Source organism: Canis aureus, chromosome 28, assembly GCF_053574225.1.
Source record: "Canis aureus isolate CA01 chromosome 28, VMU_Caureus_v.1.0, whole genome shotgun sequence".
Taxonomy (NCBI): domain Eukaryota; kingdom Metazoa; phylum Chordata; class Mammalia; order Carnivora; family Canidae; genus Canis; species Canis aureus.
Genome location: NC_135638.1, coordinates 34622432 through 34639316, shown reverse-complemented (window position 1 = coordinate 34639316; position 16885 = coordinate 34622432). Strand labels below are relative to the sequence as shown.

General features: G+C 40.4%; 2 protein-coding genes across 9 annotated transcripts in view; one reads left to right on the top strand and one right to left on the bottom strand.

Annotated features, from left to right (window-relative positions):
* Nucleotides 1-8843, bottom strand: part of TMEM68 (transmembrane protein 68) — a 48017-nt gene extending 39174 nt beyond the window's left edge. Inside the window, exon 1 of one of the 6 annotated variants that reach the window (XM_077876917.1) lies at nucleotides 8688-8843. The gene's annotated coding sequence lies outside the window, so the exon portion shown is untranslated. Of the gene's footprint in view, nucleotides 1-7997; nucleotides 8320-8642 lie in introns of those variants that run through there. The other 5 variants (XM_077876920.1, XM_077876921.1, XM_077876919.1 and 2 more) reach the window with 5 other exon arrangements.
* TGS1 (trimethylguanosine synthase 1) overlaps nucleotides 8616-16885 on the top strand; it is a 40885-nt gene continuing 32615 nt past the window's right edge. The window contains exons 1-3 of one of the 3 annotated variants that reach the window (XR_013367407.1): nucleotides 8616-9152; nucleotides 14333-14397; nucleotides 16674-16834. Coding sequence is in view for 2 of the 3 variants with exons in the window: in XM_077876913.1 (XP_077733039.1) it covers nucleotides 9049-9152; nucleotides 14333-14397; nucleotides 16674-16834 (330 nt within the window). In the remaining variant the exon portion in view is untranslated. Of the gene's footprint in view, nucleotides 9153-13465; nucleotides 13540-14332; nucleotides 14398-16673; nucleotides 16835-16885 lie in introns of those variants that run through there. The other 2 variants (XM_077876913.1, XM_077876914.1) reach the window with 2 other exon arrangements.

Sequence of the window (16885 nt, the reverse complement as noted above, 5' to 3'; positions counted from 1 at the left end):
AAATAATAATTGTTAATATCTCAGGTTAATAGTTCCATAAAATAAGTATTTCATAAATGTGTGACAAATGTTATGGCCCTAGCCCCACACTAGTGCATTACAGTTAAAAATTAGACTCATGTTACCAATGCTTTAGTGCAGATAGCTCTATAACACTGTTTACTTCCATTATATAAAGCCCCACTTAAGACTGTTTTCTAAATTCAGAGCTATAAAAAAACTTTACTTCTTAGGAGAAAAAGTATGAAGGTAAAATGTATAACTGATCATGTCTCTTTTTAGTAACTTTTCCAGATAATAAGCTGATATCAAATAAGATTTATGATATATAATTACATTAGCTCTGGGCAGCCCCGGTGGCACAGCGGTTTAGCACCGCCTGCAGCCCAGGGCGTGATCCTGGAGACCCTGGATAGAGTCCCACATCAGGCTCTCTGGATGGAGCCTGCTTCTCCCTCTGCCTGTGTCTATGCCTCTCATTCTCTGTGTCTCTATGAATAAATAAATAAAATCTTTAAAAAAAAAAATTACACTAGCTCTTATGATCGTGATCTTTTACACAAGATTTCTTTCCTTCATTCCTATTTTTTCTGGTTCTGATTCTATTCTTAAGAGATATTTGTCATTACTTCATACTATGTAACTTTACAAAAATCATCTCAAACCCTCTGTAGATGAGACAGGAAATGAGTAAATAAAGAAAGGGATGGAGGGAGAGGGAGAGACAAATATACAAGAGCAGTTATACATTGTCTTTATGCCAAGATTATCTTGCTGATTGACTTATTAACAGGGAATACATTTTGACTTACTCCTCCAGGGATGGAAGATTTAGTCTAATTTAATTCCCTTGTAACCAAGAGCATTTACTTTTGAGAAATATAGGCCTGCTATGGTAACATAAGGGAAGCACAACACACATTAAGCCCACAATCTGGCTTTATTTATTTTTTTTTACTGAAGTATTAGTGACACACAATGCCACATTCATTTCAGGTGTGCAACACAGTGATTTGACAATTCTGTATGTTATGCTGTGCTCACCACAAGTGTAGCTGACATCTGTCACCATACAATGATACAGGCTTTAATTACATCATATGCTAATTAGTCCATCTAAAGACTTGAACCCTTATAATGTATCAGGGTTTGATCATTTAGAAGGCAACATGAACATACCAAAATGTGTTACTTTTAAAATGAGAGCTCCCCCCACTAGGATAGCTGGAATCACAAAAATGGAAAATAAGTGTTGATGAGGATGTGGAAAAATTAGAATCTTCATACATTGCTGGTGGGAATGTAAAATGTGCAACCACTGTGGAAATCCATTTGGCAGTTTCTTGAAAAGCTAAACATACCTTATGACTCAACAATTCTAGTCCTAGGTATATATCCCAGAAAACTAAAAGCATGTATTCACACAAAAATTCCTATATGAATGTTGATGGCAAAATTACTCCTAATGACCAAAAAGTGAAAACAACACAAATGTCCATCAACTGATAAACGGTAAACTAAATGTGCTCCACCCCTCCAACAGAGTATTATTCAGCCATAAAAAGGAAAGAGGTACTGGTTCATGCTACAATAAGCATGAATCTTGAAAACATACTAGATAAAAAAAATCAGGCACTAAAGGCCACGTTCTGTATGATTCCATTTATATGAAATATCCAGAATAGGCTAATGAATAGAAACAAAAAGGTAAGTGGCTGCCGGGGGCAATGACAAGTGACTGCTAATGGAAACAGAGGTGTCTTTTGGGAATAATGAAAAGGTTCCAGAATTAGATAGTAGTGATGGTTATACAACCTTGAAGTTATACATTTTAAAATGGTCAATGCTATGGTGAATTACAACTCAACAGAAAAAGAGATTTTAATACTGTTAATAAATTAAAAAATAAAATAAATTAAAATTTATGATAGCCTCTCAAATATGTTAGAAGAAGCTTTTCCTAGGCCTAAAAACCAATTGTTTTGATGATCTAACCTTATTGCTTAATACAATTGCCCCAATACCCTAACCTCATTTCTGATTTTAATAGGATCATAGCATCTTATGGTTTTAAAACCTTCTTTAGTATCCCCTCGCTCAAACTGGTACTAGAACTATACTTATCCTCAATTACATTCTGATTTATCAAACAAACAGTACACACACAGTACAGTGAAGAGGGACAGTGCATTGGCAGGCATCCCGTGAGAGAGTTTACATGGCCATCTTCATAAGTAGTCCCTGAACAGTGGCCCAGTGCTGCATGCAAGAAACTCCTCTAAACTGTCAACCTCGATTTTGATTTAAACCCTTCCAGAACAGAAAAAAATCAAAAGGTGTCTGATTCCATCTTCAAAACTATCCATCAATCAGAAAAGACCCCGAATAGCCAGGGGAATTTTAAAAAAGAAAACCATATCTGGGGGCATCACAATGCCAGATTTCAGGTTGTACTACAAAGCTGTGGTCATCAAGACAGTGTGGTACTGGCACAAAAACAGACACATAGATCAGTGGAACAGAATAGAGAATCCAGAAGTGGACCCTGAACTTTATGGGCAACTAATATTCGATAAAGGAGGAAAGACTATCCATTGGAAGAAAGACAGTCTCTTCAATAAATGGAGCTGGGAAAATTGGACATCCACATGCAGAAGAATGAAACTAGACCACTCTCTTTCACCAGACACAAAGATAAACTCAAAATGGATGAAAGATCTAAATGTGAGACAAGATTCCATCAAAATCCTAGAGAAGAACACAGGCAACACCCTTTTTGAACTCGGCCATAGTAACTTCTTGCAAGATACATCCACGAAGGCAAAAGAAACAAAAGCAAAAATGAACTATTGGGACTTCATCAAGATAAGAAGCTTTTGCACAGCAAAGGATACAGTCAACAAAACTAAAAGACAACCTACAGAATGGGAGAAGATATTTGCAAATGACATATCAGATAAAGGGCTAGTTTCCAAGATCTATAAAGAACTTCTTAAACTCAACAGCAAAGAAACAAACAATCCAATCATGAAACGGGCAAAAGACATCAAGAGAAATCTCACAGAGGAAGACATAGACATGGCCAACATGCATATGAGAAAATGCTCTGCATCACTTGCCATCAGGGAAATACAAATCAAAACCACAATGAGATACCACCTCACACCAGTGAGAATGGGGCAAATTAACAAGGCAGGAAACAACAAATGTTGGAGAGGATGCGGAGAAAAGGGAACCCTCTTACACTGTTGGTGGGAATGTGAACTGGTGCAGCCACTCTGGAAAACTGTGTGGAGGTTCCTCAAACAGTTAAAAATATACCTGCCCTACGACCCAGCAATTGCACTGTTGGGGATTTACCCCAAAGATACAAATGCAATGAAACGCCGGGACACCTGCACCCCGATGTTTATAGCAGCAATGGCCACGATAGCCAAACTGTGGAAGGAGCCTCGGTGTCCAACGAAAGATGAATGGATAAAGAAGATGTGGTTTATGTATACAATGGAATATTACTCAGCTATTAGAAATGACAAATACCCACCATTTGCTTCGACGTGGATGGAACTGGAGGGTATTATGCTGAGTGAAGTAAGTCAGTCGGAGAAGGACAAACATTATATGTTCTCATTCATTTGGGGAATATAAATAGTAGTGAAAGGGAATATAAGGGAAGGGAGAAGAAATGTGTGGGAAATATCAGAAAGGGAGACAGAACGTAAAGACTGCTAACTCTGGGAAACGAACTAGGGGTGGTAGAAGGGGAGGAGGGCAGGGGGTGGGAGTGAATGGGTGACGGGCACTGGGGGTTATTCTGTATGTTAGTAAATTGAACACCAATAAAAAATAAATTTAAAAAAAAAAAACTATCCATCAAACTACTAAAAAGATCTTCCATATACTTACCTCACTGTAACTTCCCTACTGGACCTAGTTCTATACCATAGAACCTCTTCCATTAGACAAACTCTTAAGTTTCAGCACAGCTATGATGAGCTGCAAAAACCCATTCTCTGGTCAGAATCCTTAATTCTTTCAACACCTCCTCAGACCCTAATTTCATAACCTTTTACCACTCAGGTCAGTCTCCATGACTGACTCCAGTTGTTTGATACTGAGAGGAGCATATACAGTAACCCAACTGTGCCTCAACTTGCTAAGATCTATAAAACTGGCATATAATAGTACATATACCACATTACGTGATGGTAGGTGCTATGGAGAAAAATCTACAGCAGGGTAAGAATGGAGGTCTATAGCAGGTAAGAGGGTAGGAGGGGGGGTTGCTATGTGATATACAGTAGCCTGGGAAGGACTCTCTGAAAGCATTTGAGCAGAGACCTGAGGAAGTGAGGATGCAAACCATGTGGGTATTTGGAAGAGAAATACAAAGGATGTGTACGTAGTGTGGTCTGAGGAGTGGCAAGGAAGCAGGCTGAAGAAGAGTGATAGGGAGAGCAATCAGAAATGGGCAGAGGGGTCGCACTGTAGAACTTTATAGGCCTGCTTTTATCTTAAGTGAGATGAAGGCACCAGAAGATTGAGAATGCCTCACTTGGGAGTTTAAATGACCGCTGTGCTGAGAATACACTGCACAGGGGACAAATAAATAGGAAGTTAAGGCAATAATTGAAATGAATGATAAAGTGGCTCGGACAAGGGCGACAGAGTGAAGGTCTGTAAGAGATGATCAATTTCTGGATGTACCATGAAGATAAAGCCAACAGGAATAGCTGATGAATAGGTACAGAATGAGAGTGAGTGAGAGAAGTCTGGGAGGCCTACATGGTTTTTTGGCAAAGCGGGTTTATATTCCAGGAAACTTCGCCACTTAACTGTGCGACCAAGGCAATTTACTTATCACATCTGCCTCAGTTTCTCCATCTGTGAATTGGGGATAATAATATTATCCCCAACAGAATTGGGGATAATAACAGTAATAACAGTCTAGTAAGACTGTAGTGAAGAATATATGTTAAAAAAAAAAAAAAGAAGAGTACTCTCCACTTTATAAACACTAAGTAAGTACTGCTGTCATGGTCATCATTATTAGCTTGCTTGTGAAAAGATGGAGGTACACTATGAACAGATTTGGGGAGCAGGATGGAGATCAGGAATTCTGTTTTGAACATGTTAAGATTCTTACAGACATCCAAGTGAAGACCTTCAACAGGCAGCTGGTCAGGAGATTAGCAGGAAGATCAGGGTGGGAGAGACGGATTTGGGAACTGGCAACATACAGATTGCATGAAAACCTTGAAACTAAAAAAAGATACTTTTAGGGAGGAAATATACAATGAAAGAGTCCCCAGGATTGAGCATCAAGGGACTCAACATTTTAGACATTGAGAAAACAAAGAAGAACCAGTATTCTCCTTCTGGGAGTAGAAACCTGCATGTCAAAGAGAGGGTTCAAGAAGAAATGAGTTATTCAGTTGTTTCAAATGATGCAGAGACGTCTAAGAAATGATCATTGATCACTGGCTTTTACAACACAGAGACACTAACAAACCCTGATAATTAAAAACTATTTTGATACAGTGGTGAATGAAAGACAGGGGGAGTAAATTCATGAAAAAGTAAGAGGAAATGAATTAGAAATAGCAAATATGGACAATTCTTCAAAGGAATGCTGATGCAAAAAGGAACAGAGAAGTAGTAACTATCTAGACAGGAATGTGGGTCAAGTTTGTTGCTGTTTTAAGATGAGAGAAAATATAGCAGTCTTTAATACCAATGGTAATGCGTCACAGGAGAGTAAGAAATAGACGATATAGGAAAGGAATAATTGTTGGAACCAGTCCTTGACTAGGCCAGAGGAGACAGAATACAGCGTCTAAGAAAGGGAAAGGGGAGGCTCAGACAAGACTTACATCACTGGGTTATTAATTCATTTACTCAACATATATTTATTAACCAAATAGTTTGCCCTTGATAACTATTCTAAACACTAGAGGATACATCAGTATACAAAATCATATGAGAAAATATATGTAAAGGTCTTAGAATAATATGCCTGACACATAGTAGTCACCTGACAAATACCAGCTAAATAAAGATAAACCTCAACTGTGTTCATTCAAATCTCTGACACCAAGATAGTGCCCTAAAACGTGCCACTAAAGAACTGAAGAGTCTGAATAACAAGCTTTTGAGTTGATAAAATATTTACTTTTGATAATATGTGAACAGGGCTTTAGAATTTAATGAATGCAACTTCTTAATTTTGCAGAAACCAGTTAAAAAGAGAAAGCCAAGCTGACTTGCCCAAAGATACTAAATTAATTCAGTGAAGAACCAAGGACCAAAATTAAAACCCAATTCTCCCACTTCCGACTCTGGTTTTCATTGTAACTTCTTTAATATTTCTATTTCTCTCTTTTATGAAAAGGCTGAAAATATTAAGATTGCAATCTCTGTCTTCCTTCTACTTCTGCCCAGCCCTTTTCCCCCCTCCAATTTATCATATGCTATTATTTGACTCCTTACTAATTTACTTTAATCCAATTAAAAACTATAATTGTTGGGATGCCTGGGTGGCTCAGTGGTTTAGCGTCTGCCTTCAGCCCAGGGCATGATCCTGAAGTCCCAGGATCGAGTCCCACATCCGGCTCCCTGCATGGAGCCTGCTTCTCCCTCTGCCTGTGTCTCTGCCTCTCTCTCTCTCTCTCTCTCTCTCTCTCTCCCTCTGTGCGTCTCTCATGAATAAATAAATAAATAAAAATATTTATTTAAAAAAACTATAATTGTTAAAAGATGTTTTGAGGAAGATACAATATTTTATTTTATTTTATTTTTTTAAGATACAATATTTTAATCATCAAAATTCCAGGTCGTTTCCCATCTACAACTAAACACTGTGCAGCACATATAAAGAAAGTATCACCATGTTGATATTGACGGTGAGAAACATTTACTGTAATTGACTTTATACATTTTAAAATAAGAGTATTTCAAAAACTAATAAATCAGAACAGAGGATTTTTGTTTCCTAGAAAACCTTCAGGAAATAAATCTATTTTAAAAACCCATTATCAGGACTTTTAGCACCATGAATGGCAGCAGATCCATTTCTTACTTTTAGTATACAGGCCACATCGAAGATATATTGAACATGCCAGTTAAACTAAATACTCACTGAAATAAAATTCATTTTCCCTTTTCCTTTCTGCATTTTTAAGAATTGTTTTACGAGGATTTAGGATTCAATTCTAAAGAATAAGCATTCTACCTCAAACCAAAAGTAAAACCGGAGTTTATCCAATATAAATTAAATAAATATATTCAGGAAACCTAATCATTTTATCTTTAAAACAGTACCTTGTAGACTTCAAGCTGCAAACTCTAGGTTCTATTACGAACTACTTTTCAAGGTTTCGTGGCTTTTTTTGAACCCCAGAACGTCCTCCAACTTCTAGCTAAAATCTTCCCCTCTGACAATTACTATTCTACCTTTTTTTCTTAACCTACCCTCAAACCCCAGAGGCTGTACATCTACACTGGTGTATTTGTTGTTAATTGTGCACCACTCTAGCCCTGAGTCACTGAAAGGAGCCTATCTCAGACACTAAAGTGAGGCAGCAGCAGTAAGGACGTGGAAATAAACATTTCACTTGAAAATCCATCTTCCATTTCCATTCAATAGTAAATGCGACCAAAATAGTTGGGACTGTCTTAAATATCCGGATTTTAACTCAGTTTCTATACATTTTAACGAAGTAACAATGCCATTCCGGCATTAGTAGCACAACCAAGTCCTAAATGCTCCAACCACCTTCAAGTTTGAACTTGTCTCTTTGAGGGAGCTGCGTGGACCGTCTCAACGACCAGCACACACCAAGTCCTAACTGCCTTTCCCACACCCAGCAGGGGCGGTCCAGCTCCCGACTTGCTGGCTCCGTGCCCTTGCATCCTCCCCACCCTGCACCAGCAGCTGCGGGCAGAGCCCTGTTTTAAGGCTGAAGACCCCGGGACCAAGGGCAGCGCCTGGGGCTTACAAAGCAGCTGTCCCCTAACACCAGTCACGGTGCACGAGGGTCTGCTGGACACGGCTTCATCTGGTCCTTCCAGCAGCCCCAGGAAGCAGGCGCCAGTCGACGTTCGCGTTCTCCAGACTATCACGGAGGCTCAGAAGGGCTCGGTCGCTGGCCCGGATCCCACAGGTAGCGAAGGAGCATCACACCCGGACTCAAGCCCGGCGCGTCTGGAAGCCGCCTTAACCACCCATCTCCGCTGCCTCCCGAGTGCACACGCCCGTCATCACCGCGAGGCTCGACTCGGATCCGGGAAGAAGGTGGCCGGGCCAGCCCCGAGACCCCTGCCCCGCCGCCCAAGCCGAGACCAAGCAGGGCTCTGGGGCGCGGGGGGGCGGGGGATGCGCGGCGGGGTGAACCGGCTCGTTGTGACCCAGGCATATCCAGCCCTCCCCGCCTCCCCACCGCCCGGCCTTACACCGAGCACCGGGAAGCCCGGCCCGCCCGCCCCGGGTCCCGCGGGGGACTCCGGGGGCTGCCCGCCCCCCCCCCCCGGAACCCCCCCGGAACCCGGAGCGCGGCCTGGGCGTTCCGAGCCCCGCGCCACTGACGAGCGACGTGCGCCCGGCGGGGAGGAGCGCGGGGAGGCCGAGATGAGGACCGACGCACCTCGGGGGCGAGGGAGCGGGGAGGGCAGACGCGGCTCGCTCTCACCCTCGAGCAGCGGCGGGAGCTCTTCGGTGGCTCAGCGAGCGACCCAGGCAAGAGGAGAAATTTCAGCAGCCGGCTTCCCCGCCGAGCAGCCGGTGAAGAACAAGACGAACCACGGCTGCAGCCCGGACAGCGCAGAGTGTGACACCGCCTTCACCCCGCCCCTTCCCGTGGGCGCCCGGAGCCACTTCCGGCGGCGGCTTCTCGGCGCCCTCCAGGCTCCAGCGGCCCCGGGCGGGTTCGTCACCCCTGACATCCCCTCGGGCGCGCCGGCCAGACCCCCTTGGGGCCTCCAGGAGCCGAGCAGAGGTCCGGACGGCCGGTGCCGGGCTGCCCCCCGCAGGGCTTCCTGCACTGAGGTAAAATGTGCTGCGAGAAGTGGAGCCGCGTGGCCGAGATGTTTCTCTTCGTCGAGGACCTGGAGGAGGATGCTGGGATCCTTTGCCTCTGCTCCAGGGCGTTTGTGGAGTAAGTCAGAGCCTACTCCCCTTCATCCCTGGCACAGTTGCTTCCCAGAAGCGTGGGCCTTGCAAACGACTCGGAATTGGGATCCCCGCCCCGAGTGTAAGATTTGCACAGGGTGATGTTTCAGGAAGAGCCCCCGGACCTCACGGACAGGTCGCCCACTGCCCCCAAGTGAAAGAGAACATCTGCTCTGTGGGCTGCTGTGGGGAAACGTGGCAGCTGCTTTATTCCGCTTTATTGCGGGGGCGGGGGGGGGGGACGTTTTAAGATCAGGCGAATGAAATGTAAGATGAAATCTTAGTGGATGTGACGTCACAGGTTGAAGGCTTTAAGGTGACTTGTTGGTTGACATTTTTTAAGACCTTAAGTCTTAGTAAAGTGCAAATGCGCTTAAAAAGAACTTCTAATTACCCGAGATAAAAGACTTAATTATAATTACGTCAGTTTTGGAGCTATATTCTTGGAAAATACGTATTTGAGGTAAAAATTGCCCTGCATGGAAGAGAGCCAGTGAATAGGAAAAAACGGACTCAAGGATTGGACTCTAGGGAGGCTTTCTTTGTCTTAGGTGTGTAAGTTTAGCCGCTTGGATCTTTATTTCATCCCTAGAACAGGTATTTCGACCCCAGTTATCACACAGGCTGGTGGTTAGATTCAACTTGTGGAAGCGAATTTTGCGTGCTAGACTTCTAATATACGTTACCGTGGAAGAATTTAAGTGAGAAGACGTTCTTGCTGTCGGTCGTGCTTTGTGGAGTAATCGGGAAATTGATCCAAAGGGAAATTAAACGCTATCTTTAAAAAGTATTGTCGTCTTTGTCTATATACATGCATATATTCACTCCACAAATGTCTCTTGTGCTTCCTTGTATGAGGCACACTGGTAGGCACCCGGGTGCAGGACACAGCCCTCCCTACACGCTTTGAGTTTACTTTCTAGCAAAGGAGGTCGATATTAAGACAAGAGTTACATAAGTATTTAGCTAAGCACTGTTGTAAGAGCTGTAAGAGAGAAGCGCAGCTATATATGATAGCAAAAACCTAACGTTTCTCCACAGATCACAGATTTCTTTGAGGAAGTAGCATTTGAAAAGATGTCTAAAGAGTGGGAATAAACTGGGGTATATTTGAGTGGGAGGGAGTGACGGGCAGAACTCTGTGTAAAAGGAAAAGAAAAAGAAAGCCAAGGCTACACACTTACTTCTTAGCCTGAAGCTGGGTTGAGTCTTGGGATGGTCTTCAGGAAGCCTCCTTTCCAAAAAGAAGGAGAGGGAACCTAAGTTAGAAACTGTAAAAAGTGGAGAAAAATTGTCTTGCTGGACTCCTGCAAAACAATAATACTAGGTTTTAATTAAAGCACCTTTATTTAAAATACACTTTAATTGCCATGCAAATCACCAATTACTTTGGATTTAGTCTTTTTTTTTTTTTTTAAGATTTTATTTATTTATTCCTAAGAGACACACAGAGGGAGAAGCAGGCTCCCTGTGGGGAGCCTAATGTGGGACTCGATCTCAGGACCCCGGGGATCATGACCTGAGCTGGAGGCAGACGCTCAACCACTGAGCCACCCAGGTGCCCCTGAATTTAGTCTTTTTGAACTAAAAGGTTCATCTTTTAAATTTCAGATAATTTCTTATGCATTCTTAAGACTTAAAAGCCCTACTTACTTTTAGAAGCTACATTCTGAATTCAAAATAGGTAAAGAGAAAATAATGGCTTTTAACTTTAGATCATTTAATGCCCAAATTATGACCCTTTAGAACGAAAAGAATGTGATCTTGGAATTATTTCTAATAGTCACTGAGAAGTCTTTGGGACTTGGAGACATGCTGGAAGTTCACAGGCTTATTTGTATAACCTTACCTGGTAGGGAAAAGGTCTCTTTCACAGTCTTAAAACAACAGATCAGTTGTTAGCAAAATTCTAGAATAGATTATTAAACGGAAAAAATAGTCCATGTAACAGAAAACAAAAAATGAGCATTAGCATAGGTGCCTAATTCCTTCTCAGTATTCAGTTGATTCTCATACTAAGTAAGGTTATTGTACACCTCTCCTCAAAGGCAGGAAATAAAACCTAATATCATAACTAATTTTTATTACCTAAGGACGTTATATTAACATCCTTAGTCTTATGAGCTGTAGAGTCATAATTCTATCTCATCTGCACATTCAGGTTTCCATACATTATATGTATGAAGAAAACGTATAATTACAATGTAATGGAGCTCTTAAAAATAATCTTTATAATGGCTCAGTGGTAACACGAAAAAATACCTTGTGTTAATTAAGATCTGAATATAAAATATCTACACTATTATTATAGTTACGTAAAATTTTGTTATTATGTATGAAGCCTAGAACAGAACATAGGTAAATGCTGAAATGGTAGAGTAGTAGATTTTTGTTATGAAATTGTTGTGCTATAGATAACAGGCTTTCATTATTTAATTTTTTTTAAGTAACTCATTTTAAAATAATTTCACACTTGGAAAAATAAGCCAGAAGAAGAGTAAAGAATGGGTTCAAACTTAAAAACAAAAATCCAGAAACAGGTCAAAGAACTCCCATAGTCTCCTCTCCCAGATTCACCTAGTGTTAACAGTTAACTGCATTTGCTTCATCTCTCCCTCTGCATACAGACACACGCGTGTGCCTCCCGACACAATCTTTAGTCTTTTTCTGAACCATTTGAGAGCAAGTGGCACACATGATTCCTGATCACTCCTAAACACCATTGTATTTTTCCCTAAAATAAGTGTATTCTCTTTCATATCCACGGTGGTGGATTTCCCCAGCTTTCCCAGCAGTGTTTCTCTTTTCCTTCTGATCCATAGTTCCTTTTATGTTTACTTACAACTTGTCAATCTCCTTTTGAAAAATTCCTCACTCGTTCCCTCCCTATCAAGACCTCAGCATTTTAAAAAATGCAGACCTTACTTCTGTACTGACCTTTCTTAACTTGGGTCTGCCTGACATTTCAACAGAAACAGGGCAAGCCATGCCTTCTTGGCAGGAATGTCACAGAAGTGATCCTGTGCTTGGTCCTGCATCACTTCAGTCACTTTCTATGGACCCATTCCACCACTGGTGACATTGACCTCTGTTACCTAATCATGTTTCAGTCTCATAGCTAGCCCTGCTATAAAGTCAGTGGTTACCCTTGTGTGTATTAGTATTTTGGGAGAAAGTACTCCAGCATTACCAATATCCTGTTCCTGCCTGAACCAGCTGCCTCTGAAGGTTGCCAAAGGATAATTCTCTATCTCTTGTCATTCTGCTTTTATTAGCTGGCATTCTGTATGGAGTGCTTTCTCTTTTCTCCCCGTGTATTTGTTTATTCCTTTATTTACATGGACTCTGTTAACATGAACTCTGGATTGTTTATTAAAGTTCTCTCTTATTACTCTCATTTATTTTGATGTTGATACTGTCTCAGTTTTAGCTGGTGGGGGCTCCTTGAGGTGGTTTGTGTATCATTTTGATGTGTCTCTGGCATTCTTTGACCTTCTCATAATTGTCTGGCACAGAAGGTGACCAGGCTTATTTTTTACTCTCTGTGCTTCAACCTGGAGCTGCTGTTTCTCCAAGGAACCTTGGTTCCTTTTAGCAAAGTATAGTGTTCAGAAACCAAGACCAGAGTGCTCATTATGTTCATTGCTCTACACTCTCTCAGCAGACACAGTCAGTCAGGATGTATTTTACATACATACATAAATACATGTATGTGTGTGGAAAATCTTGGCTGTCATTATCCTCAGTACCTTTGCTTCACTTATTTTAACCAATCTTACAACCGGATTAGTTTTATCCTGCACCTGACACTTGGTGCCCTGTATCCTTGGGTGCTGGTGGACATACCCTTGATGTCCTCTGTGCAGCTGCTGGTCTCCCGCACCACCTCAACCCCCTCTCCATTGTCTAATGTTCTTGAAGGCAGTGGGCATGCTGCCAAAGCATGTTTGCATTTCATCTGCTGGCCTGTTTGCTGTCCTGCTATATGAGTCATTACCTACTTTATGTTTTATGAAGTATCAAAAAATAAACAGGAGGATAGTGAAATATATCAAGTGTACAAGAATTTTATTGTGTTCAACTTATTGTGGTTCCATTAGAAAAATTAGCTAATACTTGAGGATGGCCTTATGGCACTTCTGATGGAGTTTATTACAGCTGAATTTAATAGTAGGAAGATAATAGCAAAATTTTCTCCTTTTTTTTTTTAAGATTTTATTTATTTATTCATAAGAGACGGAGAGAGAGGCAGAGACATAGGAAGAGGGAGGAGAAGCAGGCTCCATGCAGAGAGCCCGATGCAGGACTCAATCCTGGGACTCCCAAATCACGCCCTGAGCCAGAGGCAGACGCTCAACCACTGAGCCACTCAGGTGTTCCTTTTCTCCTTTTTAAGTGTTCTGCCAAATTTATTTGGGTTAAGTAATTTCCAATTTAGCAGATAGAGAAAAAATTTAGAAGCAGGTATGTAAAGAAAAGTTTAATCATTCACTGTTGAGATAGCTGGCTGGCTCATTTGGTGGAGCATGCGACTCTTGACCTTGGGGTCATGAATTTGAGCCCCATGTTAGGCTTAGAGCTTACCCTAGATGGATAGATACATAGATAAATAGATAAAATGTAAAATTGTTGAGGCTGAATTGTTTTATGTTTCAGTTTGATAAAATATTTAAAGAAGAACTTCTTTGGGGTTAGTCCCCAAAACAACTTTTGCTTAGACCATGAATATCTGTCTACTAGGCAATGGTAATGATACCTTGGCCTATTTGCAAAACGTAGGGTCTGCGTGTGGATTTATATGTATGTAAGATAAATCTTTCCACTTTTATGCTCACTTCTTACAGCAAATTTAGAGAACACTTCATTGTTCATGTATTAGAAGATCAATTCTTTCCCCATACTAGAACTACCATTTAATTTTAATAATCAATAGTTATAAATGTTTCCCATGTGATATATTTTAAATATTTTACATGTACTATTCTTATAATAATTTAACAAGATATGTATTGTTGTTTCTTGTATATTACAGATGAGGGAAATGTATTAGCAGATTGCTTTTCTTTTCCTTAACCTTTTTAATTAATCTATGCTGCCTTGAACTTGCTTTTTTCTCAAGTTTATAATTTAATTTATTTCAGTATTGACTTTTAATTTGCTTTGCAGAGATCGAAAATTGTGCAATTTGGGATTAAAAGGCTACTATGTCAAAGGCAATGGTGACAATGCAGGTAATACAGTATAAAATGATATGGCCCTTCTTTTGCTCAAAGTAACTGTTATAATGCATTGATTTTAAATATAATTTGTTACAATCATAGTCCTTACCTTTTTCTATAACATGGCTCTAAAATCCCTATCAAAGCACATCTTTTTTTTTTCTGTGGCTAGTTCGTACATGGACTTGAGGTAGCCTCTTTTGCTATAAGTAGCATTCCTTCTTGAGTTGTTGCCATTAGATAAGGCAAGCTGAAATTTGAAGCTTTGAAAAGTAGAGAACATATGTTTTTTTTTTTTTCAGCAGAATTTTATTGTGTTGAAAGATAAGCAGAAGCACATTAAAATTTTCAAGAGTGTATTTGAGCTTACATATACAGCTCTGGCGGTGCCAGCTCCCTGCATAGGAGCACCACTTCAGGACAGGAGTTAGGAAAGAGGCTTTTATAGAGAAGATGTAGAAACAAAGCAAGGAAATTACTGATTGGCTGTGGCTTAACCATTGGCCTCATTTGGGGAAGCCTAGTTGGCTGTTTGTGATTAGTTGTTTTTAAGTGTTATTTTCTTAGATTTGAGTGCTTTGATTCTGGCTTAGGTTTTTGGTTTTCTTACATAGACAACAAAGGCCTTCAAGCTGCCTCAGTCTAATGACCTCCTTGTTTAGATACCTTAAGAATTGTATGGATAAATTATTCAGGATAAATGCCAAGTGAACATCCATAGTCTTCTGTCTGAAGGAAAGAAGCCACCATCTGGGTTAACTTTTCCAAGTAACAAATAGAATTTGTTAGGTACTTTGAGTTTCATCTAGTTACCTGAAAACTGTCTTACTCTCTCTCTCAGACTTCCCTCTATGACCCCATTTGTTCCTTCCACACAGATCTTTTTTGTTTATCTAGATAAAGGGAAAACTAGCAAGAGTTCTAGGCTCAAGTCAGTACAAGTAAAGCGTGTCATGTTACCTTTAAAACTCCTTTAGTTCTTGCAATGATGGAACAAATCACAGTTTCTTCAGTTGATCACTGAATGAAGTATTTGGTTTGTATTTCAATGTAATGTACAAATAAGGTTTCTTTTAGACACCAGGGCTCCTGCTGAACATAAAATATGCATACCAGGAAAGGAACATAAAACTTAGCACATTTGTTTTTTCTGTTTGTTCTCCTGTACTTTAATAAGTCCACTGAAAGAAATGGTGAGTGGAATCCTCTTTATTATTTATGTAGATATCTTTTTTTCCCCTTTGTTTTAGTAGAATTTATACACAGAGGATGTCTCTTCTTTAGTGTCCATTTTTGCTTTGTAAGATTCACCATTCTATTGCCTATGATCATTTAGCTGGAGTGCAGCTCATCCCTAATTGAATGCTAATGTATAAAGTAATATTTTTCTCACATTTTAAACGGTAAATGGAACATTTGAATGGCATTTTCCATTTACTGGTCTGATATATTATTATATAACTGTATTAGTATAAAGCTAAACTTATTTTGTTGTAATAAAACAGGTTTTCTGGGAGAATCAGGGATTTGAAAGGATCTTCTAGTTCAGTGGATCTCAGACTTTTAATAGCAGAACCCTTTCATTAAATCATCTTTCACACAGAGTCACAGAATAAAAATCCCAGTTGTGATTGAAGATTGAAATACCCATGAAGGGCCTAAGGACATACCTTTCACCTCTCTTATTACTAGCTCCTAAAATAACTCCACAAATCATCGTTTTAAATTCACTGATCTAGTTTAGTAATACTGCATATAAGAAATGTAAAAATATGTTTTTCCTGTGGTTTTTCTGCCATGTTCCCTCTTATATCCTCAGTACTTTGCACAGTGCATAGCACAGAGGAGGTGCTCAATAAGTATAAGTTGAATGGGTAGCTGGTGGCAGGCAGAGGCAGACTAGAAGTTATCTCTTGATTCTTAATTGGCTTTTTTTTACTAGTCTATATCACCCCTTAAAAATCATAACATTTACATAACTCTCAGGTTCCTCTTTTAAAATGAGGATGAGGGGCCTGGGTGACTCAGTTGGTTGAGCATTTGGCTCTTGATTTTGGCTCAGGTCATGATCTCAGGATCCTGGGATGAAGTCTTGACTTGAACTCCCTGCTCAGGGGGGAGTCTGCCTCTTCCTTTGCCACTCCCCCTGCTCAGGTGCATTTGTGCTCTCTCTCTGCTTTCTCGCATGTGCAAATAAATAGATAAAAATAAAAAATAAAACAAAATGAGGATGAAAAAACTGGCATCTACATTTTCTCTAAAATGAAGCTAACAAATCCTGTCTGTAGGAGACCACGCTACAGAAGAGGAGGAAGGTGGTACTGCAGAGTCACATGACAGCAAAGGCTTAGGCCTAGATGAAAATGAACTTGATTCTGAAGCTGAACTCATGAGAAGTATGGGACTACCACTTCAGTTTGGTGGGATATCTGCACATAAGAATTTTGAGGTAAGTATGTTACTTATATGTTTCTTCATTTACTTCATAAAATACCACAAA